General features: G+C 42.4%; 1 protein-coding gene across 1 annotated transcript in view; it reads right to left on the bottom strand.

Annotated features, from left to right (window-relative positions):
* Positions 1–26245, bottom strand: part of LOC111143432 (adenylate kinase 5) — a 244372-nt gene that overhangs the window by 104681 nt on the left and 113446 nt on the right. Inside the window, exon 7 of the mRNA XM_022497172.1 lies at positions 4436–4526. Coding sequence (XP_022352880.1) covers positions 4436–4526 — 91 coding nt within the window. The remainder of the gene's footprint in view (positions 1–4435; positions 4527–26245) is intronic.

Genomic DNA, 26245 nt, shown 5'->3' with positions numbered 1-26245 from the left:
TGAGTCCACATACTCAGACAAGTGGCTCAGCTGAGGTGACCAGCTGGGTGAAAGGGGGCTTCTGTGGTGTTTCCAATGAGATTCACACTGCGTATCAAACATACACACATATATTCTCCATCTTCATAAAGTCTTGCACTCTAATAAAGGAAATAGATTTTTAACAAACAGTCCTATACCGGATTATATGATCACAAGTGTGATAAACACCCTGGAGGAAAAGTAAGGGAACTGTGCTGGAGTCTCATCTGGTCTGGGAGGGAGGCTGGGAATGCCTCCTGAGGAAAATCACGTTTAAACTAAGATACAAAATAGGATCTCGCCGGCTGAAAGAGGGTCTAGGCGGTTAGAGAGTAGAGAGGATGCACGTGGGGGCAGGGATACCAAGTAACTCGAGCAAATGGCCAGAGGCAGGAAGGTGCCTGAGACATTCTAGGAGCTGGAGGAAGCTGGTTGGGGTTTCAGGGGTAGGGGGAGGCGATGCTGGGGCAGGAGGAGGACCATTGCAGCAAAGCTAAGGGTATTTCTGTCATGCTAAGGACACTGGGGCTCAGCCTGCAGGGAAGTCATTGAAGGTTTTGCTTTGTTTCGTTTTGTTGGGGAGGCAGGGTAGTCAGAGCTGCATTGGACGAGGAGCCCATGACAGCAACAGGATTCCTAAAGAATGGGGAGAGGCTAGGGATGAGGTAAGAGACCAGGAATGAGGTCAAAGACTGGCAAAGAAAAACAAAGCCCTGACAAGTGCAGTGGGGATAAAGAACAGGGACTGCATTCCCAAGGTGTTCCGGAGGAATGATGATTGGCATGGGCCGTGAGGATAGGGACATTTTTGCCTGGCTCCCTTAAGAGAGAAAAACTGCATGACCTCACTGATAGGGTGGGGTCTAAAAACAAATTCACCGAAGCAGAGAGTAGAGCAATGGTTATCAAGGCATGGGGGTGGGGGAAACCGGAAGATGTTGGCCAAAGGATACAAAGTTGCATTACGTGGGATGAGTAAATCTAGGGATGTAATGTATAGCCTGATGACTATAGTTAATAACATTGTCTTAAGTACTGGAAATTTGGGGCACCTGGGTGGCTCAGTCGTTAAGCAGCTGCCTTCAGCTCAGGTCATTATCCCAGGGTTCTGGGATCAAGCCCGGCGTTGGGCTCCCTGCTTGGCAGGAAGCCTGCTTCTCCCTCTGCCCACTCCCCCTGCTTGTATTCCCTCTTTCTCTGTCAAATAAATAAATAAAATCTAAAAAAAAAAGTACTGGAAATTTGCTAAGAGAATATATTTCTGGTGTTCTCGTTAAATACAGAAAAATAGTGACTAGATGAAGAGAAGATATACTACTTAGCTTACTGTAGTAGTCATTTCGTTATGTATATGCATGCCAGATCATCATGATCAAATTTTTTTTAAGATTATTTATTTATTTATTTGACAGAGAGATCACAAGTAGGCAGAGAGAGAGGAGGAAGCAGGCTCCCTGCTGAGCAGAGAGCCCGATGCGGGGCTCCATCCCAGGACCCTGAGATCATGACCTGAGCCCAAGGCAGAGGCTTAACCCACTGAGCCACCCAGGGGCCCCCATGATCAATTTTTATTTAAAAAATTTAAAAGAAGAATGGAAAGCCATGAGGTGATGTGGGAGCTGTGGGGTGGCTAAGATTCTGCAGAGAGCGACCGGATAGAAGGGAAAAGTTGAGGGACAAAACCTGGGGGCTGGCAATTCACAGAGCAGGGGCCACGGACCTGGCTTGTTTGACTGGGTGAGTCAGCAGCATTTACAAGCCTGAGGATTTCACCTACAGACGCAGGCTCTGTTTTCTGTTGAAACAGAGAAAGATCCAGCAACCATTGGCCCATTCCTTAATGGCAACCATAGCATGGGGCTTCCAAGGGGCTGCCTCCTGTAGGGGCAGCACCGCAGTGTTTCTGGTTTACCACAGTCCCCCCTACCCCCCCCCCCCCGCCCCTCACTTCCTCAACCAAGGGCTGTTATAGATAGACCAGGCTTATTTTAAGGCTGGGACAGGACTTCGCTTTCAGGCGTCTGAGGCGTGGAGGGGAGCTCGTGGGAGCTGAGACTGTGAGCCGACTCCGCTGTTCAAAAGTCTGGAGGTATAGAGAAGAAAGACGAGGTCCCCAGAAACCTCCGCTACGGGGCAGGTGCTGAGCACACCGAGGATACCGCACCTGCCGCACGCAGTTTGCCCAGGAGCACGGAGGCTAGCGCTGCTGCGTGGCTACAGGATAAGGCTGCCTTGGAGAAATGCCATTCCAGAGCCACGAAGTAGAGGGTCAAGTGTTTTTTAAAGAAGGCAGCTTTAAGGATATGGAGAAAAAGGAACCCTCCCACTGTCGGTGGGAATGCAAATGGACGCAGCCACTGTGGAAAACAGCATGGAGGTTCCTCAAAGAATTGAAAATAGAACTACCATATCATCCAGTAATTCCTCTACTGAGTATTTACCCAAAGAATACAAAAACACTGGGCGCCGGGTGGCTCAGTCGTTGAGCGTCTGCCTTCAGCTCAGGTCATGATCCCAGGATCCTGGGATGGAGCCCCGCATGGGCTCCCTGCTTGGCCGGAAGCTTGCTTCTCCCTCTCTTATTCCCCCTGCTTGTGTTCGTTCTCTCGCTGTGTCTCTCTCTCTCTCTATCAAATAAATGAATGGGATCTTAAAAAAAAAAAAAGTCTGTTTAAAAAAAAAAAAGATGTGGTATATATGTACAATGGAATATATACAGCCATAAAAAGGGAATGAAATCTTGCCATTTGCAGCAACATGGATGGATCTAGAGGGTGTAATGCTGACTGAAATGAGTCGGTTAGAGAAAGACAAATACCATACGGTTTCACTCACATGTGGAATTTAAGAAAGAAAACAAATGAACAAAGGAAAAAAAGAGAGACAAACCAAGAAACAGACCCTTAACCCTAGAGAACAAACTGAAGGTAACTCGACAGGAGGTGGGTGGGGGATGGGTGAAAGAGGTGAAGAGGATTAAGAATATACTTACCATGGTGAGCACTGAGTCACGTATGGAATGACTGAACCCCTTTATTGTACACTGATACTAATATCACACTGTGTATGTTAACTATACTGGAATTAACATTTTAAAAAAATTAGAAAAAAATACAAGGGCTAGCTTAAATCAGCTCCTCTACTCCACTGTGTGGGCAAACTGAGGACACCTAACAATTAGATATTTGTTGGTAGATGTCTAAGTAAATGTTCTAAATAAAGGATTGACCTACAAAGCCCAGGTGTTATAGCATCTTCCAGAGCAGCAGGACTCTGGTTTATATGATCGTACAAGCTTCTCAGTATTCCTTCTTTCCCAGCTGTAGGCCATCTTATTGTAACTATCACTGGACAACCAGGCAGGTAAGTGTACATTATTATCTGTTCTCAGTGGGGCTGCCCAGAAAGACTACATCCTTGCCTTTCTTTTTATTCTGCCTTTCTTTGAAGCTACTCTTAGGGAGCTTCAAATCAAATATGGTTGAACATTTTAAGTGTTTAATCTTTTTCCTTACAGCCCAGAACTCTTTTGGTCCTTACCCACTGACGCCATTACTGAGAAGAAAGGTCAGGACTGGGATGAAGGTTTGAGAGTCAACCGCATGCAGCTGATAGTTGAGATCATGAGTAACAATGAGTTGAACAGAGTCAGATAGTCAAAGAGAATGAGAAAAGGGTCAAGGACAGAACTGTGAGTACTGCCTACAGAAGGGAGTGTGATATCTCCGCACTGTCACAACGTCCAACTTCTAGGTGTGAGCGCTTAGGAAGAGAAGGTACAGAGCCAACACGGGAGCTGTGGGCTGGGATAGGAGTAGCTCTCTGACAGAAGGGGAAGCTTTTCCCAAGGGGGCGTGGCAGACACAAGTACAGTTAAGGAGTCCTGGAGGAACTGTAACTTTTAATTGTTGCACAAAGAATGGGCTAGATTCGTTTTTTTCAATTATAGTAACAGACGTCCTATGTTACACTGGGTCTGCCTGCTAATTTACATGTGCAATGACTGGAGGAAAAACATTAACTATGGGGTGCCTGGGTGGCTCAGTGGGTTAAAGCCTCTGCCTTCAGCTCGGGTCATGATCCCAGGGTCCTGGGATCAAGCCCCACATTGGGCTCTCTGCTCAGTAGGGAGTTGCTTCCTCCTCTCTCTCTCTGCCTGCCTCTCTGCCTACTTGTGATATCTGTCAAATAAAAAAAAAAAAAAAAACCCATTAACTATAAGGGCCAGATGGAGAGTCCTTCTTTTCTACTTTGTTTTGTACCTTTATTTTTAAACCAGAAAGTATAAAGCTCTGAGGATAGCGTCATCCTTAAAGCCTTACAGCAGATTGCTGTGCTCCGATATTACTACAAAGCTCCAGACACTTGGCAGGTGGTCAGGCCATACGGTGGCCCGAAGGACACAGTGACTTACCTGCCGCAGCTTCTTTGTTTGGAAATAACTTGCTGTCAACTGCCATGCTGATGTCATAGAACACCTCATCCTCGTCTCGGTCAGCGTCAAACTGGGCACAGTCGGGACAGACAAGTTGAGAACAAGAGAAGACATAAATTAGTTCATTCCCAAATAGAATGGACAGGCATCACAGCACTGTGTCTCTAATGAAGCAGGTCAACAGGAACTGAATTAAAGCCCTTGAGTCATAAGCAGACCCTCAGAGATTGTTCAGCCGAGACCACATATCAGATGGAGAAGGGTATTGGGAGTAAGTGTACAGTCACTCACTTATGCTTAAGAAAAATGTGTAGAGTTTTCTTAATATGTAAAGTAAAGTGTTGGAAAAAATGATAATTGAAATTGACCTTGTGCTTCCTAGCTCTTAGGGTTTTTATTTTTAATGAAAAGAACCATAAAAATATGGGGGAAAATAAGGGGGGACATTTTCCAGTGTACTGCTAAAAAACGAAATAGCCCTCAAACCAAGTTTCAGTTACTATTCTAGATGCTGTAGATACTATACAATAGATGCAGTCCGTAGACACTATAGACTTAGATGTAATAAAAATTACAGATGTAAACATTAAACCATTCTTTAAAATTTACAAAAATTTAAATATTTAAAAATGTGGTTTTATTTATGAGTCCTCTATGTCCCGAGTTGGGCAGTGTCTTTTTAAATACACGCATAGCTCTTTAGTCTTTAAAAACTAAAGCTTTGCTGAATTCAACATACAATAAGCCATATATATTTAAAGCGTACAAATTGGTAAGTTTTGACATCTATGTCTGTATACCTGTGAAATCACCATAAATAAAAACAGCAAACATAACTATCACCCTCAAAAGTGTCCTTGTGCCCTTTGGAAATGAATTCTTTTCTCTTGCTCCCCTACCTGGTAATCATTGATCCTACATTTCTATAACTATACATTATTTTGCATCCTCTAGAATTTCATGTAAAAGGATTTACACAGCATGCAATCTTTTTTGTCTGCATTCGTTCACTCAGTCCAGTTATTCTGAGATTCATCAATATCACATCTGTCATTCATCCCTTTTCATTGCTGAGTGGTATTTTACTATATGGATACACTGTTTATCTCATCCTGGGTATCTTTCAGCTCAGACATTATAGTTTTCATCTCTAGATGTTTGACTTGCATCTTAAAAAAAATCTACGTCCCTAAGGTTTTGAATATCTGAAATACAATTATAACTTTTTAAAAAGATTTTATTTATTTATTTGACAGAGAGAGGTCACAAGTAGGCAGAGAGGCAGGCAGAGACAGGGGGAAGCAGACTCCCTGCTGAGCAGAGAGCCCGATGCTGGGCTCCATCCCAGGACTCTGAGATCAGGACCTGAGCCAAAGGCAGGGGCTTAACCCACTGAGCCACCCAGGCACCCCTACAATTATAACTTTTAACATCCGTGGCTAATTCTAACATCTGGTGTTTCTTTGCATGTTTGGTAGTTTTTATTGGATGCCACGCATCGTCATTTTGACTGTGTTGGGTGTTAGATATTTTTGTATTCCTATAAATATTCTTGAGCTTTGTTCTGGAATGCAGTTTAGTTACTTGGAAACAACTTGATCCTTTCAGATTTTGGTCTTAAGACTTGTTGGGCTGACCAAAAAATTGCTGATATACAAATTCAGTAAAGTTGCAGGATACAACAGCAACGTGCAGAAATCTGTTGCATTTGTATACACCAATAATGAAGCAGCAGAAAGAGAATCAAGGAACTCATCCCATTTACATTGCATCAAGAGCCATAAGATACCTAGGAATAAACCTAACCAAAGAGGTAAAAGATCTGTACTCTGAAAACCATAAAACACCGAGGAAAGCAATTAAAGACCCAAAGAAATGGAAAAACATTCCATGCTCATGGATTGGAAGAACAAACATTGTTAAAATGTCCATATTACCTAAAGCAATCTACACATTTAATGCAATGCCTATCAAAATATTAGCATTTTCACAGCTAGAACAAGCCTAAAATTTGTATGGAACCACAAAAGACCCTGAATAGACAAAGCAATCTTGAAAAAACGAAGCAATGCTGGAGGCATCACAATTCTGGCCTCCAAGCTGTATTACAAAGCTGTTCTGATCAAGACAGTATGGGAGTGGCACAAAAACAGACACATAGATCAATGGAACAGAATAGGAAACCCAGAAGTGAACCCACGACTATACAGGCAATTAATCTTCAGCAAAGTAGGAAAGAATATCTAATGGAACAAAAACAGCCTCTTCAAAAATGGTGTTGGGAAACTGGATAGCGACATGCAAAAGAATGAAACTGGACCAGTTTCTTATACCATATACAAAAATAAATTCAAAATGGATAAAAGACATACATGTGAAACAGGAAACCATCAAAATACTGGAGGACAACACAGGCAGTAACCTCTTTGACATCAACTGTAGCAACTTCTTACTAGATACGTCTCCGGAGGCAAAGAAAAAAAAAGCCAAATTAAACTATTGGGACTTCATCCAAATAAAAAGCTTCTGCACAGCAAAGGAAGCAATCAACAAAACTAAAAGGCAACCTTCAGAATGACAGGAGATATTTGCAAATGACATATCTGATAAAGGATTAGTACCCAAAATGTATAAAGAACTTATCAACTCAATGCCCCAAAACCAAATAATCCAGTTAAGAAATGGGCAGAAGACATGAATAGACATTTTCCCAAAGACTATCCAAAGCCATCCAGATGGCTAACAGACACACTAAAATATGCTCATCATCACTCACCATCAGGGAAGTAGAAATCAAAACTACAATGAGATACTATCTCACACCAGTCAGGATGGCTAAAATCAACACCATAGGAAAAAACAGGTATTGGTGAGGACGTGGAGAAAGGGGAATCCTCTTATACTGTTCCTGGGAATGCAAACTGGTACAGCCACTCTGGAGAATGGTATGGGCATTCCTCAAAAAGTTAAAAATAGAGCTACCCTACGACCCAGCAATCGCACTACTAGGTATTTGCCTGAAGGATACGAATATACTGATTTGAAGGGGTACATGCACTCCAGTGTTTATGGCAGCATTATCAACAATAGCCAAATTATAGAAAGACCCAAATGTCCATTGACAGATGAATGGATAAGGAAGATGTGGTATTGAGGTGCCTGGGGGGCTCAGTCAGTTAAGAGTCTGCCTTCAGTTCAGGTCACCATCCCAGGGTCTTGGGATCAAGCCCTGCATTGCACTCCCTGCTCAGTGGGGTGTCTGCCTCTGCTCCTCTCCCTGTTTGTGCTCTCAAATAAATAAATCTTAGAAAAAAAGATGTGAGATATATATATATATGTTGTATATATAATATATTTCTCTGTGTATGTATTATTCAGCCAAGAAAAGGATGAAATATTGCAATGTGCAACAATGTGGCTGAGGCCAGAGTGCATTATGCTAAGTGAAATAAGTCAGTCAGAGGAAGACAAGTACCATATGATTTCACACATCTGTGGAACTTAAGAAACACAAAACAAATGAACATTGAGGGGGAAAAAAGGAAGGCAAACGAAGAAACAGACTCTTAACTACAGAGAACAAACTGAAGGTTACCAGAGTGGAGGTGGGTGGTGGTGGGTGGTGGTGAGTGGTGGTTGAGGGAGGGATGAAACAGGTGATGGAGATTAAGGAGAGCACTTATGAAGAGCACCAGATGATGTATATGAATGATGGATCACTAAATTCTACACCTGAAACTAGTGCTGCATTGTATTTTAACTAACTGGCATTTAAATAAAAACTTGGAAAAAAAAAAAAAAAAGATTTACTGAGCAGGACCAGAACAGCATTTAGTGCACAGCCAATTATTCCCCACTGTGCAGGCAAGATTCTTCCAGTACTCTACCTAGTACCTTGTGAATTAAGAGGTTCTCCAGTCCAGTTGGCAGAAAAAGGCACTATTCCAAGCCTGGTATAGCACCAGCTAATCCTTTTGGGTGGTTTTCTCTCAGTTTCAGTAGTTTGCTCATAGGCGTGCACTGCTTAGCACCTGGCTGGATACGGGAAGGGAACCCTCGGCAGATCTCCGGAGTGGTCTCTCGGGGTTGCTCACATCTCTGGTACTCTGTCCTCTGACGTCCAGTCACCTTGGTCTCTTGGACTCACCGCTCTGTCTGTGCAGTTGCCACAAGGCTTCCTTCTTCCTGCTCTGTCCCTGGGAAACTCGCCAGCAGAAAGTGCAATCCTCAGGCGCACTGCATTTCTTTCCTTTCTCTCAAGGAATCACCTCAGTGCTTGATAAAAGGTATCTTCAAAATTGGGTTGTTTTTTTTTAATATTTTTTTCTTTTTCTTTTGTCTGTTTCACCCGGGAGGGAAAACCCAGTCTCTTTTATTCCATCTTGGTCAGAAGTCTCAATTCTTTCGCTTTTAATCTTAATTATTGTCTTGAAGATGTTTACGAAGATTTAAGTGATTTACTCCTTTATATTCTCTTACTGAAGCATGTCATCATTCTTAGCAAGGGAAATTTTGGAAGCCTAAATTAGAAAGTCATTTCCTTATCTCCTCTTACAGTTAAAACACGTCTGAATGGTGTTTCAAAGTGCTCTCACCATGTCACACCAGCCCATGAGAAAGGTGACGCAGATGGCTTTCCTTCTAGATATTTCTGAGGAAATATCTAGTTAGAGATATTATGACTTTCTTAAGTCAAACAGCTAGTAAGCAGAGCTAGGACTTGATTTCAGGATGACTGACACTTTCCATCCTACAGATACCATCACAGTAGGACAAATATAGCCTTCTGCTCAAATGAATGTTAGCACGTCCTTTTTATCTAAAAGCAAGATAAGAGAAGCAGCTGGTGGTTAGGGCAGATAGAAGGAGACCATGAAGACACATTGAGTGCCATCTTGATGCACTGTTCCTTATATCCATACATACTATAGCTGATTTTTTTCTTTCAAAATATTTACTAGCTATCATCAGTAAGGAGAAACGTATTAAAGAGGGATTTTGTTTTTATTTTTTCCTTGGACTTTTGAGGTATGAGTGGCAGCACTGTTATTTTATAAATAAAAGGGCATAAGTTTATGTTTTAGTGTGGGATCTCTAAAAAACAGAACCTAAGGCAAAACATAGGTTAACACTTTACTGGAGGGGGTGTGTGTGTGTATGTGTGTGTGTGTGTGTGTGTGTGTGTGTGTGTGTAATCCCAGGGCAGTAAGTGTGAGGAAAAAGCAAAAGAGAAAGCAAAGGAAAAAGGAAAACAAATGTAAGGTAGTACATTCCTGGACTGGCCGCAGCTTCACAAGGAAGTAGAGCTGGTGCTTGGTCTCTAGAAGGGCTAAATGGACCCTCTACATCTCCGAAGAGTCTGACAGGAGGGGGGACAGGAGATGTATTTATATGTTGTTTCCTTTTAGTTTCCTGTCTTTCTTTTTATTTATTTTTTGAAAGAGAGCAAGAGAGCATGTGAGCACAATGTTGGGGGAGAGAGGATGCTGGAGGGGGAGAGGGAGGGGCAGGGGCAGAGGGAGGGGAAGGAGTGGGGGAGGGGAAAATGTGTGTGTTGGAGGGGGTGTAGAAGCAGACTCCCTGTTGAGCAGGACCCTGGGATCATGATCTGAGCTGAAGGCAGTCCCTTAACTGACTGAGCCACCCAGGTGCTCCTGGTTTCCTGCCTTTCACAGGTCCAAGTTTTGCCTCTGAGGAGTTAAGCACCCTCTAATTCTTGGTTGTGCTGGCTAGCCGCTGGGGCAGGCACTGCGAAGCCTTCCTGGCCCCCCACTCCTCTGCACCCCCATGGGGAGCCACACAACATCTGAATCTAGAAGTGCTAGGAGCCAGAGCCTCTGTAGGTCTGGTCTGGTTGGGTCTGGGTGCCATCTCTGTAGAGACGGCCGCCATGGTGGGGATGATGAAGCCCCACCTCCTATGCTGAAGAGGAGGCTGGGCTGTCAGCAATGCTGGCCGCACAGTGGTGGGCAGGGCTCTCCATTCAATAAGCACCTGAGGCCTGGCACACAAGCGAGTCAGGGGAGGCTTCGGACTGGGCTCAGACAGCTTAAAACTCCTCTGGAGCTTGGTTTGAATTTCTGCTTCTCCTTGTAGCAGCTGTCTGGCTTTGAGCAACTTATTTCCCCTGTTCTTAACACCCACACAACGGGATTGCTGTAAAGCCTAAGGAGATGGTGTGTATTTAACACACAGCACAGAGCCTAGCGTAAAGTGCAGTCCTTCTTTTTTCTCTCTCTGTGACGACCTGGGTTTGAGGGAGTGTATCTTACAGATCTTTGATTGCTTCTGTACTTTGGAGAAACACACACATACACACACACACTTTTTTTTTTTTTAAGCTTGGGGATTATGGAATAATGAATACAAGAGACTTTGAGAATTTCCAGGAGATATTCTATCTTCTGACTGACTTGAACAAAGCTATGTTTAGTTCTAGCACAGACTAAAGTACCTGATTGTCCAAGCCAAAAGGCAAACTGCAACAGGTGAAACGCCATTCAGAGAAACATTCAACAAGTGTTTGCTGAGTAACTACTACATGCTGGGTAGATTTCAATTCCTAAGCGTTTAGATGATGAACGTGACCTATTAGAAGGGAAAATGACACCCACATAACCCAACTTAGCCCTGGATTGAGCGAATGCTGCTGAGGCCCGTTTACTTCTGCGTCAGGATCACTGCAGAGAACCCGGGCAATATCCCACTTGTACAACTCCAGGACTAGCCTGGGGCTCATCTCTCCATGCTCTTACCAGATAATGTGGCACACAGACCTTGGAGAGCACTGTGATTATGTAATAACAGAACAATTGCCACTTTATTGGCTAAGAGTTTTGCAAAATGGTAACATTCAGTGTTGGAGAGGTTGTGTGTATGGTAAGAGGAGAACTGACTCTTAAATCATCATTTTACTTTCTTGCTTTTGCACAGATCATATACACCAATGGTTCTCAACCAGAAGAAATTCTGTCCCCGTCTTCCTCCCCCACCCCAACATTAGGCAACGTTGGGAGACATTTTTGGTTGTCGCAACAGGCAGGGGAGACATTGCTGGCCAGAAAGACTGAGGAATAAATCCTACGGTGCACAGTTCAGCCCCCTCGCACCAGAGAACTATCCAGTCTGAGTGTCAGGAGTACCAAAGCTGAGAAACCTCAGCTTCAGCGAGCCATCCTCAACTTTCAGGTTTGCAAACTCGAAACTCAAGTCGTGTTTTGAAACTCAGGTTGTGATGATCTATTTTTCTTTCTTTCTTTCTTTCTTTCTTTCTTTCTTTCTTTCTTTCTTTCTTTCTTTTTTTTCCTTTTTGAGGAAAAAGGTTTTGAACTGCTAGTACCTGGGCTGTTAACTTCAAAATGCAACGCGTAGCAGAAATGGTGATGCCGCAGGGGCACGGTGGCCAGAGGGAGAGGGAAGCTCTAGGAATGAAAGTTCATTTACATCTCTCACAGGTCAGAGATAAGCCTCCTGGGACAGATGGTGATTAGATGGGCAACTTGATCTGTTCAGTGACTGTTATCTGTCTGGCAATCTTTTTTTTTTTTTTAAGATTTTATTTATTTGTTTGAGAGAGAGGGAGCGTGTGTGCACATACGTGGGGGAAGGGGCAGAAGGAGAGGGGGAAGCAGGCTCTCCACTGAGTAGAGAGCCCCACCATAGTGCTCAATCCCAGGACCCAGAGATCACGAGATCACTACCTGAGCCCAAGGCAGATGCTTCACCAACTGAGCCACCCAGGTGCCCCTCTGTCTGGCAATCTTAACAAAACTCTTTTCTTATTCTGAGGGAAAAGGCTCACTGAGGACATGGTCTGCATAATCTGTTTCAGGTCATTTAATGTCAGAGGCCTGGGGAGGTCAACTGGAAGCTTCAAAATGAAATGCTTATCAAATTGCCCAGTTCACTCCCAATGCATGTTTCCATTTGAATAACAAATGTTGGAACAACTTTCAAAACCATACAAAATAAACCTGTGTTAGGAAAGGAAATTATAGTAGGGGGAGGGGAGGCAGCGCCCCATGAGGATTTTAATGGCAGACGGAGGCTTTGGTTTTGTTTCCTTTGGGCTCTGCTTTTCAGGCTGCAGCAGCCTGTCCAAATCTTCTCCATGGAGACAAGGCTTTCTGCATTCCTCGCTCTGCTAGGTAGGAATGTTAGGTTTACAAAATGTCTCTAAATGGACTCGAAGGGAGAATACCATTTCAATTTCTCTTTCCAGATTGCACCTTTCATGAAGTGTAGGTCTATCTCCCACCTTTTCCCTGCTTAAGTTTGGGGAGGAAATAAATGGGCCCTGCTATTCATATTGTCTCAGTTTTGTATACCCCGTAAGTGTCATTCTCGGGGCATCGGGCTGGCTTCTTGAATTTTTTACCCCTCCTTGGTTTCATGCAAGGGACTTCAATTAAGCACACTCTCCACCAATGGCTTTTGTCATCTGCTGCTGGAGATCCCTCAACGTGCAGATTCCTGGCCCTTCAGATGTTGTCTTTTAGATGTTTAGAGACTTCCCTCTGTCTGATTGATGGGCTCACATCCTCTTCACAGTGGCTTTGTTTTTCCTCCAACAAAAATTGGCTATCGCATTAAAATAGTAATAATTTAAAGACCTGTGGTAACTGGAGCGAAATCTGTAGTTATCAGTGATGGAGTAATGACAGTTTATACTACTCTGCAGAACCGTGTTGCTAAAGCTTCATAATTAATCACAAAATCTGAAAGGAAAGCACTTACATGGATTTGCTGGGGGTGGGGTGGGTGGGTAGGGACAAGATTCTGTCTGAGAAAGACAAATCAATCCCATTTTGATGAGCAGAATCCCTGTGGTATGGCTCTGTTCAACTGGGATGTGTAGAACATATTTCTTAACAGAATGAAATAAGGTGGAAACGTGAGAAGATAGATCTAAAAACAGACATGATTGGTATGCAATGTGATGAGTACAGAACACTGGAAAGCTGTGGATATCTGAGTAAAAGACTCTTCTCAGCTTTTTGTATAGAATCCTTATTTCACATTAAGATGAAATATTAAGATATTTCATTTGAATATGGATATTCAGATCATAGACAGCATCTGGAAAGTTTTGCCAGGAGTAAGTTAACAAAATAAAGAGGTTCCAGAGAAAACTGTTGCAATATCTAGGATGTGTTTTAAGAAAAAGTTTCTTCCTCACCTTGAAAGCTTAAGGTAATAATGACTGACTAATCCTGCTATAGAGACTTGGAAAAGGAGGCTAAGAATTTTGATTATTCTTATTACACTGGCTGAGCGATCATTTTTTTCAGAATCTGCATCAGTGCTCAATAACCAATCAACAAAGTACCAGGCACAGTTACAATGTTTTGAGCACCTACTATATGCCACTCACCGTTGGAACTTTTTTATACGTGTTTATCATTCAGTCCCTACAATATTATTATAAAAGGAATATCATTTTAAAATTTAAATTCAATTAATTAACACATAGTATATTATTAGTTTTCAGAGGGAGAAATCAGTGATTCATCAGTCTCATATAATACCTAGTGCTCATTACGTCATGTGCCCTCCTTAATGTCCACCACCTAGTTACCTAAAAGGGGTATCATTACCTCCAGAATCAAGAACTGGGTCCCAGAGAGATTAAATATAACTTGTCCAAGGTCATGCAGGCGGTAGAGCCAGGATCTGAATCCACATCTGTCTACACCAAACTGTGAGTGCCACCACACAGCAAGGCTGTGAGGATCAGCTCCCAGCTCCACAGGCAGACTTAATCCTAGCTGGGCACTTGCAGAACAAATCAAGGCTTTTAGGAAGACTCCTAGGACAGACCTCTAAGAATCTGCAGAAGCCAAGCCAAGCCAGGTCCAGAGGTAATATACTCAAACATTCTTGATCCTATTCCCTATTTTTAGACCATACTTGGTGCTTGCATTTGTCTGAACGATGGGTGTACCCCACCAGGTGGCTGGAGCTGTTGGCAGAAGGACCTCCCTCTCTGTAGGCTGGCCAGGAGCACTGGAAGGAGCAAGGAGAGACAAAGCTGATCACAAGAGGCAGATGACAGTCTAGCTCCTAAAAGAGCTCTCCCCGGGGACCTTTAGCTCCAAGCTACCAATTTCACAGGGAAACTGGCTGCTGCTCCACAGCCCTCCTTGTCTACTCTTGACTCCAGCTGTGACCTCCCTAGAAGCCTTCTAAAATGTCTTTCTGCAAATAGCCCTGCCCTAAGTTACCTAGTGTGGATTCTGTGTCTCTTTTCATCCCAACTCAGTCTTCCCTCCTTCTAAGACCCTCTTTGGGACTGGAGAGCAGATTTCTGCTATGGGTCTGTGTCTGGTCTGGTGTGTCGGAGAAGCGGCTCTGCTTCTGCTCCAGGGACCCACCGACCCTTGCCTAGGGACTGGCCTAGCTCAGCCACTCCCCTCCGTGGCCTAGCCACGGCTTCAGCTCTGCCTCTGACCAACAGGCAGCTTTCCGGACGACTTTCCTAAAGCTCCTTGCTCTGGCTGTCTTATCAGGGGTGGTGGACAAGTCCACATCCCCCATAATAAGACAGGAGAGGCCAGGCCTTTGGTCATGCAGGAGGTTGCTGATCAGAGAGGAGGATCCTTGGATCAAGGATCAAAGTCAGTGACGGGAACTGGGTCTGGAACAATTTTTGAGCTGAAGGGCATGCGGGTGTAGTCACTAGTTATTAAATTTTGCAGGCTCAGATAGAACCCAGAGCAGACAGACCAATGTCCAAATCATGAATGGATAACAAATGGCCAAGATCCTGCTCATTGACTGTGGGCACTGTGATAGGACACTTTAAAAATTAGGTTGCTGCATGTAGCATCTAAAAAAAAAAAGAGACAAACTTATAGGAACAGAGAAGGACAATGGTGGCTGCAGGGGAAATGGGGAGATGTCAGACAAAAGGTACAAACTTCCAGTTAGTAGATGAATACCTTCTGGGGATCTAATATTCAGCCCAGTGACCACAGTTAACAATACTGTATTATATATGTGAAAGTTGCTAAGAGAGTAGATCTTAAAGGTACTCGTTACACACACATACACACGTTGTCATTATGTGAAATGATGGGTGTGTTAACTAACCTTATTGTGGGAATCATGTCACAACACATACATGTATCAAATCATCACATTAGACACCTGAAACTTACACAATGTTATATGTCAAGGATAGCTCAAGCTAGAAGAAAAGTAAATAAAATTAAGTTGCTGCGGAAAGCACAGAAAAGGTATACACACTTCATGGAACTAGAAGAAACAAACCCCTATTTAGCACATGAAAAATATGTTAATATTTTATTAAGATGATACTATTAAACATTGTCTTTCCCTCAAAACTTAAGGAACAGATCAGTAGCCCAGGAAATAGGTTGTTAGAATGGATTTTTGTCAAATAAGCAGAGTTTTAGGACATGTCTTGGAATGAACACGGATCCTGTCCAATCTCTTATCCTGCACAGGTGATGTAATTCAATCCCATCAAGACTCACTGTGCCAGGAATGTGCCGGGCACTGAAGATGCGTGGAGGGGAGAATAGGTCATGTTAGCCTTTCTGTAATTATTAAGGCACCAATAAGGGCTAAAATACATTGAGAAATGCTTGATTTAAAAAAGATGAAAAGAATACAGTGGAAAATAGACAAGACACACTCATCATAGACAAGACTCACAGCACAGCTGCTAGTTTTTCTCCGCTGCACCTCGCAAGGCTCTGAGCCCGGCAGTTAGACAGCGAACACTTGTCAAACTGAATTACCCAGAAAATCCAACGAGTTAAAATACCCATTTCCCCTTTTATTTGCTCTTCTATCTCCCTTCCTCGAGGCGTTCCAGCAGTCTGAGGTTTTATCAAACTACAAATTGGTGAGATAGAGATTTAAACCTCTTCCAGAAAGCTTCCGAACTAAAGAAGGTGGTTGGGAGTTCTCAGAAGTCAAATTTCAGCCGCGTGTGACAGTCGGTACCTTTTCTAATTACAGGCTCCATTCTCTGTAGCGCTCAAGTGTCTCCCGCAGCCGAGCCCTAACCCGTGGGAACCCGATAACACCGCTGTGCTGCCTGAGCACCAGATGTGCGACTGGGGCTAATTTAGGCCCAGCGAAGATCAGACTTATTCTGGTTCCTTATATTTACTTATTTTTCTCTTTTTCCTTTCTTCTTAGTTGAGATGCTTCATTCTTTTATTTATTTATTTTTTCAAATTTTCTCTCCAGCGGTGTTGACTTTAACTACCATGACCAAATACAAGCAGTTTGTAATTGTGCGGGCGACTCAGGCCTAGGGCAAGTGGGATGGAAGAGGTCAGCTTAGACAATGAAAAGCGGAGGGAAATGTATCTTGCGATATGAGGGCAGGACATTATGATGAAACATATCGCTTACAAGTGGGAAAGAAGTTAAAATCTTAAATCAAATTCCTTTGTAGTTCATACACACATGCTGTGTTACCAGTACTGAGAGGCTGTCTTTCTCTTTACAGATTTCTCTGAGACTGCACTTAACATTTATGGACACACGTTTTACGGGAATAGTCAACAGTCATTGTGGATCATAAAATAGCTCTTAGAAGGATCATGTTCATGTTTCCCCTTGTTGGAGATGTGAACATGAAGTTGGTGTGATTTGGGGGAAATAATTAAAGTTTCTGCCCTCATGGAGATCAAGGTCTATGTTGAGAATATGATAAGGAAATAATCAATGACAGTTCTGTGTGGGAGGGGCTGTGAGGGGGCGAACATGGGGTGCCCTGGGAAATGGAGCTGGGTGAGTGGGCAGTGTGGGAGTTGAGGAGCCTGAGCCAGGAGTCAAGTGAACAAGTGAGAATAGGCAAAAGGAAGATGGGAAGGGAAGGATATGCCAAGGAGAGGGGAGAGCAGTGGAAAGGGATGAAAGGCATCATTTCTTTGAAGAACACCAGGGTGACACCTGCCTTAAGGTCTTGGGATATGCCTTCTGAGAAGGGTTGGGTGATGTACCTTCTTGTTCCCTGAAGTTATTTGGAGGTCCTCTTGGGGTTTTTGGATCTGGTAGCTGTTTCCTCTACCAGAAATCCCTGGACATGTGCATGCAGAAGGTGTGTGCTGGACTGTGTGCATAGGAACGTGACAGCTGAGCTTTTGAGCATGACAGTACTTAGCCTTTATTGAGCACCTACTCTATGCTCAATAGAGTAGGTGCAACGGGCAAAGCACTTTGCAAATATCCCAGTTAATCCCCAGAACAACCTTAAGGATCACTCTCCCCAGGAACTAGTTTGCTGGCAAAGGTAAATACTTACTTAAGGTCATACAACTGGTGAAGATCAGAGCTTAGGTATGATCTCAGATCTGTCTTACTACAATGCCTATGCTCTTAATAACTAAGCTATTTTGGCTCTGAGAAGCACAAACCCTGTGTTTTTGGTTATCCCACATGTATTTCTTTTTTCCTCTCTATTTTCAGCTTTAGGGTCATTTCCATATACAGAGCCATTTAAACAACCATTCTCATTTTTCCTTTTACTCACTAACCCCAAATCTAGTACTTTGTGATAATACTATGTGTACCAAGTTCCCCCAAAACCAAACTGGTCTTTGTTTCAGAATAATTAACTTATTAGCTAGAAGGCTACGACAGTCTTGATAGTAAAAAGTAATTAAAGAGTGGAAACAAATGGAGGATTGTTTAACAACTTAATAGCTGTTGGGCCCTTTGGATAATTCAGCAGTGTTGCTCCAAGTTTTAGGAAAAAAATAAATGAGGCAAGAGAGAAAAAGAAAATTATGAGAATGGAAATCAGATTTGTAATAAGATTTATATTAGGTCCATGGACAGAAGAGGGAAATTAATATGCCAATGGATAAAACATCCCTATAAATGCTTCTGATGCTAAGACCTTATGTGCATTTATCTGACTTAACTGAAAGTACAGTTACTCTTCTTGTTTCTTTGCTAAAATGATTAACCTCTGACTGGAAGCGGCCTTAGAAAAAGAGGTTACCTGTCATCCATAACAATATCTAGATTTTAATTTTGAAGTGGATTCATCTAGAAAAAGAGTTCTATCGGCCACATAACACTCAACCAACTGTGCACTCAACAAATTCAATTCCTGGGTAGCACTGGGTGGATGCTGTTGAGTAGCCTGGCATTGACAGATAGATCCTTCAGGCAGTAGTTGATGTGGAATCTACAGGGAGGAAGATGACCGAGTCAAGGGAACAGCTATAGAATATGGCTGTATCTCATCCCATCCCAGCTCTATCTTCTCCCCCATTTTTCTTTTTCTTTGTTGTTGTTGTTTTTTTTTTTTTTTGTCTGTTAAAGGTTATTTTTGTTTAATTAGTCCTCTACCATTTTATTTTCAAACATGCTTGAGACCCTAGAGGAAACCCTTCTTAGCCTTCCAAAGACACTGGCTATGAGAAATTCTGTTCTACAAACGTTGACTTCATTCAAAGACAAAGTGAGCACAGCATCTGAAAAGCCGATCGGCTTCCATGCTGCCTCAAGCTGGAGTCTACTTCTCTTTTTATTTTTATTTCTACCATCCTAGACATGAGGCAGTTCCTCCTAAAGGGGGTTGGGATTGGCAACCTTACATAAGGTATAAAAAGTGCATAGTATTTGCAACATAATGGGCTCCTCCAAAATTTTAGAGACAACTTTCCACTTGTTACACGTGGGACATATCAATGGAGACCAAAGCCAACGAGAATCCGTTAGGAGTCTCAGGACACAAAGCTGAGCCTAAGAAAAACACAGTTAATACCAATTTCAAATGCAACCTCCAGGCTCACAGAATGAGGCAGTTTTGATTACACAAAAGCAAAAGCAGTTAAGTCAACTTATACAAAATGACAATGTGACTTTGTAGGAAATTTGGAAAATGTATCAAATCCCACAGGGCCCCTTGCCAGCTCATTGGAAAGTTCTCACAGTTAGTTTTCGTTTACTCAACAAATATTTGTTGAGTACCCAATGTTTGCTGTAGGTATAGAATGCAAAGACCTTTGGCTCCTTAGATCATATAGTAGAATAGAAAGGATTCCATTTTCAGCTCCTATGAATGTCCTCTCCATTGAAGAAGGTAAGTGAAAAAGTGACGTTATTGAATTTGTGGTAATTTTTGTAATTCATTCATTAAAAAAACCACAAAAAACACTGTGCACCTACTATCTGCCATGCCCCGGAGGTTCAGTGTTCAGTAAATAGGGATCTTAAAGAGTTCACTGTCCAGTGAGGGGGCATTCACTTGAACCCTAACATTCATAGAGAGTAAGGGCTGTCACAAACCTATACAGAAATGTGCACTGGGAGATTAGAGGAGAAAGGAGAATTAATTGGTCTCAGAGAGGGAAGGAAGATTAAGAAGGATATATAACATGGGTGAAATTAGGGATTAAAGAAAGTGTCATAGGAGAGAGGGCACCTGAGCCCCAAATATTTAGGACGCATAAATGTCCTTGTCTGGGTTTATGGCTGCCCCATCAGATCTAATAAATATACTCTTATCTGACAATAATTTATGAACCAGAAAACACACAGACCTACACTATTTTTTGGGGGGGAGTGTCTGGTTAGAGAATTAAATTTCTAAATAATTAATAATAATTCATTGTTTCACTTTGACCACAGATAACAAGGGAAGTGACAGGGTGCAGAGTGAGACTTTTTTTTTTTTTCTGACTTCATTCAGAATTTTTATGTTTTTCTTACTATATGCTTATTTTTTTTAATTTTTTATAAACATATAATATATTTTTATCCCCAGGGGTACAGGTCTGTGAATCGCCAGGTTTACACACTTCACAGCACTCACCATAGCACATACCCTCCCCAATGTCCATAATCCCACCCCCCTTCTCCCAACCCCCTCCCCCCATCAACCCTCAGTTTGTTTTGTGAGATTAAGAGTCACTTATGGTTTGTCTCCCTCCCAATCCCATCTTGTTTCATTTACCAGAGTGAGACTTTTGAGCTAACCGTCTGGATTCACATTCTAGTGCTACTATTATTCATTGTGTAACGTTGGAGGAGTTACTGACCTGCCACGCTTCTTTCCTCATCCAAAAAACGGTGATAACCATCATGCCTCTCTCTGTCTTGTGGTTTTGGATCACCAAAAGGTTACGTAAGACGACCCATTATTGCTGTAGAGCTTGGCACACAGATCCCCAAAAGCGTCTGCTTTTACTGTATGGGGGCGTGGCGAATGGTAGTCTGGCAGAATCACATTTTCTGGAAGCATTTACAGTGGGATACATTCTTTTTTTTTTATTTTAAAGATTTATTTGTCAGAAAGAGAGGGAGAGAGAGCGAGCACAGGCAGACAGAATGGCAGGCAGAGGCAGAGGGAGAAGCAGGCTCCCTGCTGAGCAAGGAGCCCGATGCGGGACTAGATCCCAGGACGCTGGGATCATGACCTGAGCCGAAGGCAGCTGCTTAACCAACTGAGCCACCCAGGCGTCCCGGGATACATTCTTTTAAGTCCAGAACGATTTACCTATCTTCCTGGCAACTTTGTAGGTCTTACCATTGCTTCTGCTTTTTAAAAATCCCCCCTGGTTTAAATTATTTTATGAATACCCTCATAAAGTGATAGAACAGAAAGAAAAGCACAAGAGCAACGAATCACCCCGATCTTGCCGCACTCTGACTTTCCCTCCACCTCTTTTGTACGAATGCAGACACTCACCTAGAGGAGGTGCTCCACGAATGACTGAATGGATAAACACTATGAATGATCTGAGTTATCTCGACGGCTCTGCCTTAGAAAGAAGTTTAAGGTATTACAGAAATCATGCCCTAAGAAGTAGGCTAGATTTCCGTGTTTACCCTGGAAGCTGCTAACAGCTACAGTACCATAAAATGCCTTCCTGAATTTTAAAAGACTTGAGAAGAAATCCCACCACTGTTTTGTGGCTGAAGGGCGGGTTAGGAGATGGCAGGCAGAGTGATGAACTTGGCACGAGAGCCGACAGTGATGACGCTAATCCTAGATCACCATAACAGGTTTCCGCAGAGTATGAAGAAACAGTCCTTTGGCCACCAAGAGGCCATTTCCTTTTGGCATGAAATCATGACCTACTTAGCTGTCTTGTCAGGGGAGGCAGCACCTCTGTTATGAATGTGTTGATTCTGGTTCCGCATATCCTCGGTCACAACGAATGCAGCTGGGGGACAGCCAAGGGGGTTCAGCCTAATCCCGTGAGTGAGCGTGGAGGACAAATCAATAGAGGCTCTCTTTAAAATTCGAGGCATAATTTTTAAAGATTTATAAGTAGCCAGAGACTTATCTCATTTTAAGATAATATTTAGTATTCATTTAAAATGTGTTCTTGTACAGTTTTTTCTCCAATATATCAAGTGAATTACAGAGGGATGTGTCTTAACTTTAAGTCCCTTATCTCATGTCCTGCACAGAGCAAACCAGTAATCACACTGAGGAGCAAAACAACTCATTAGGTCCCAAATGCATTAAAAAGAATTTTCCCCAAAAGATTCGTGAGATTTTGAGTTCGAAAACTTGCGTCCTGGAGGAATGCTGAAAAACAATTATCATCTATTTTAATCTCATGCCTTCCAATAAGATTCGTAGCAAATTTTCAACTACAGCCAGGTCTCCATATGAACAACCAATTTAAAACGCATAATTATGTATGTGCACACTCAGGGGTTAATCTATCACAGAGCAGAGACCAGAAGACTGCGGATCATGTGGATATTTCTACCACTCTGCATGACCCAAGGATTCTAGAATTTCTGATTTTTGTTCAACGATTATCTTGGAGTCAATATTCCTGGCCTTTTGGAGGGAGGGAGATGAAGTTATTAATTCCATTTTTTTTTAAAGGGGGAAAAACACTCTAGGAAGCTACAGATGACCCAGGCTCCGTGGTTTTCAGTATTTATTTTATTTATTTCACTTTCCTCATTTCTGAGCATTTGGAAGAATAAGGTTAAGAACGTGGGCTCTCTTATCACACCAGCTCTGTGGCCCCGGAAAACACATCCGTTTTGTTTCTGCAGGTGTAAAACAGGGTAATAAAAATTCCTACCTGACAAAAACAATTCACGCATAGTGTCTGCGCATGGCAAATGTTTTATACATGCTAGTTGTTATTATTGTAATTATTGCTTTCTTATGATCTCGTTCTTCAGCATCTTTTATTTTATTTTATTTATTTGACAGAGAGAGACACACAGAGAGAGGGAACACAAGCCGGGGAATGAGGGAGAGGGAGAAGCAGCCTTCCCACCTGAGCAGGGAACCTGATGTCGGCCTCAATCCCAGGACTCTGGGATCATGATCTGAGCCAAAGGCAGACGCTTTAAGACTGAGCCATCCAGACGCCCTTCAATATCTTTCTGTAGCATCTCTCCATTTGTTTACTCAACCACCAGCTATTAACTAAACACCTGCTATGCACAGACATTGCAATGTCAATAGCCTGAGGATGTTTTTCCGTGAAGAAGGGACTGAAAGAGAAAATACATATGTGCCGGGTTGGTATGCCCATCCCCCGTTGTGTGAAGGTTGGGGGCTAACAGAACACTCCAGGACTGTTCTGTCTGGAGAGAGCTGCTCCCCTGGGCCATCTCTATGCAATTCACCCTTCAGGGCTGCTGGTGAAGACAGGCTGGGGCTGGACTGCTCTTGGAACCATTTATTTTCTGTTTTCCTTCCCTGCTCTCTTCTGTCCCCCTCACTCTATGACAGGTGTCTTGGGAGAGCACTCCCTCAAGGACCGCTCAGAGTCTGTGCTGTTACAGATCCAACCCAAGACATCATTCTGGTAAAAATTTTAATAACATGGCTTTCAAGTAAATACATCAATAATGACTAACCTCAAATTTCTAGAGCTTCTCTAACATACATAAATAAAAATAGTCTAATATTTGCCTAGAGTTATTGAATGCATACTTTTAAAGTGTTCCTATTAAGATTTCACTCATTAGTTTATTATCTTAGTTTCTTTAGAACTTCCTCGCCTTTAAAGCTAAGAAATCATGCTATATAATGGATGTAAAGTAAATAGAACAAAAATCTTAAAAACTTTAAAAAGCCCTTTTTGGATTTATCTTTATTTCCTCTGTTTTTTCAAAACTGAAATACAAGCTTTCTTTTTTGATGGATTGGTGATTTTGGTCATCTCCCTGGCTCTGTGCATTGATTTCTTTTTTCCCTTTGTGCATTACACAGGGTCCGGGTTTGTCTTTCTGTGTAGGAGCCCAGGCTGTTGGCTTCACACACTGAGCTGAAGTGGGTTTCTACACTCTTGCCAGAGTGTCCACTATTACAGTTTTACCAGCCATTTTCTGATGCTGGTGAGGAGCCCAACTGGGACCGTAGTCTGGCAAAATATAATTTTTTTTCCCCAAAATATAATTTTCATATAATGAAATACCTGTTCTGGGAAAAACGTCATGTATGTGTTTTATACACCATAACCACTAATGCAATTATGAATAATTATAGATGAACGGTTGGTGTAGGCATCTCACAGTATTTGAGATCATCCTACATCAACATAGCTTTTTAAAGGAAACTAAGCATAACTGTAAGTGGGTATGACAGTCAGACAAAAACAGAATAAACTTGATATTCTGCGTGTCCCATCAAATGGCTAATTATCCTTCACTGCTGGTGACCCTTCCCCAAACCACAGAATCAGAGGGTTAAATCGGACCTCAAGCTTCCAGCTGCGGCCATCTTCTCCCTCCTGAATTCACAAAGACCCATGTTTAAGGTCCACCTGCCTTGCAAGCCACACTCTTTTAAAAAAGAATTTTAGAAAACTGTGGTTGTGAAGTCATAACAATTTGTTAAAACAGTAGTAACTCGCCGTTATTTTACCTCCCCAATTCCACAAATTCCTTAGTAAACACACTCACTTTCTTGAAAGAGCTAAAGCTGTATTCATTTTGTCTATCCTTTTTTCCTGCAGTCTTCTCCCTTCTCAGGACCTGGTGCTGACACTCTCCTTACTTACGTAATTCGGCACTTATGGGCGCCCTCTGGGCCTCAGATAATGATACTTTTCTCCTTTCTTCTTTCCCATCAGCGAGGCCCAGAAACTTTCTGTGGTAGCCATAGATTCATCCGCTTTCTCTCCTAGCATTTTGAAAAAGAATTTTCTATATGTTTTAGAACTGAATGCTACTATTCCTTCCTTATCTCCACATTTTCTTCTCTCAGGCAGATGTGGTCTTGACTTTCACCAACAGGGTTTCTCATCAAAGAAATTCCTTAGTCTCCCTCTGGAAACATGAGAAAATCAGCCTTAGGCTATCTAGTTTGAATACATCTCAGGGCCCCCAAATACAGTCCTTTGTGATTCAGGCTTTGGGTTAGTCAAAGAAGTCAGTTACTATAATCAGTGGGATAAGCTGTATAGATCCTTGTTTATGCTGTTTGATTATTACCAAGCGTCCTATCTTCCAGACGTTCTCATTCTGTGAGCAAGCGTATCCTCCATCCAGCCTTCCAGCTGGTCTCTTCTACGTTTCCCCACAGTCCCTGACATCCCATCTTTGCTTCCTTAATCTGTGGCTTGTGACTCAGCCAGCCCACTGGAATAGCGGCTCTCAGAGCAGCCCTGCCAAAGAGGCCTCTCCACTTTACATTCTCCTTGTGGCCAAGTGCAGGAAGTTCAAGGTTGTCATCAATCTTCTTTTTTTAAAAAATAGATCTCATCCTTCCTACACTTTGTTTTCCGTAGTGCGTAATAGTTCTCTTAAGTGTCGGGTTTTATGCAGCTGACAAGATTTTAAAAGTATTTCTCCCACATTTCATTTTAAATTATCCTCGTTTCCCATACATGAGGAATGCTTAATATGAAAAAGGGAAGATAAGATCTAGAATATTTTACACAGATCTGGGGTTACTGAGATGTTAAAGATTCGGCAGCAAAGACTCTACCTGAATGCTGGGAACAGCTTACCGACTGAGAGAGAGAGCACATGACTAGAGTGGTAATTCAAAAGAGAATACGAAGATTAATTCGCTCCCTAAATGTAACATCAACAGGGGCAGACCTGTGCCTGCTGTTTTACTTTTCTTTCCCTTTAACGACAACCATCTGCTAATCTAGCAGCTTGACTTATACCATAAAACATGGATGTCACTACGGAGACTTTTGAGGTTGGTCTGAATAAGCAATTAACATGCCCAACACTTGTGATACTCTGCAGAATTATGGAAGAAAAAAAATGTCATGGAGTACAATGAGTAGAGTTCAAACCTCGGGTTAAGACCCCATTTATTTGTGTATATGACAATGGAACTTTTAAAAATGTGATTATTAATGTGCCATTATGTCAGACTATATCAAGAAACAGTAAGCTTGCTCTTGTTTAAAATGGCAGGATAATAAGCCATTAAGTACCTGAGAAATCAATGTTAGAAAAAGTATCCAGGTGGTGTGTTTAACCAGTCAATTTTAACCCAGAAATAATGGCTTATCTTTCTTTCAGCAACCCTTTAATAATGGAAAATTCCGTCTTAAGCAAAAGATAAATGAGGGGATCATTATTTGCTTTTTAAGTGACTTAGTTTTTCCCTAAAAGTGATACTAGTCAGACAGCAGGTCCTGTTAGCTCTCGGCAGAACATAACTAATTTTGAACAAGACGCAGGAAGCTCATTCTGGCTCCCTTCTGCTAATAACTTCAAGTGTGATTTGGGTTGTGTCTGTTTAAGATTCTTCACCTATAAATGGAGACTTTCTGGGTCCACTTAGTGGTTTCCAACTTGGGAGTCTCCCTGGGGTTTCAGAAAGCAGTGATAAGCATCTGTAAG

Source organism: Enhydra lutris, unplaced genomic scaffold (genome assembly GCF_002288905.1).
Source record: "Enhydra lutris kenyoni isolate GAN:26980312 unplaced genomic scaffold, ASM228890v2 scaffoldscaffold9, whole genome shotgun sequence".
Classification (NCBI taxonomy): domain Eukaryota; kingdom Metazoa; phylum Chordata; class Mammalia; order Carnivora; family Mustelidae; genus Enhydra; species Enhydra lutris.
The sequence above is the reverse complement of the archived record's forward strand: the minus strand, read 5'-3'. Positions and strand labels throughout refer to the sequence as shown.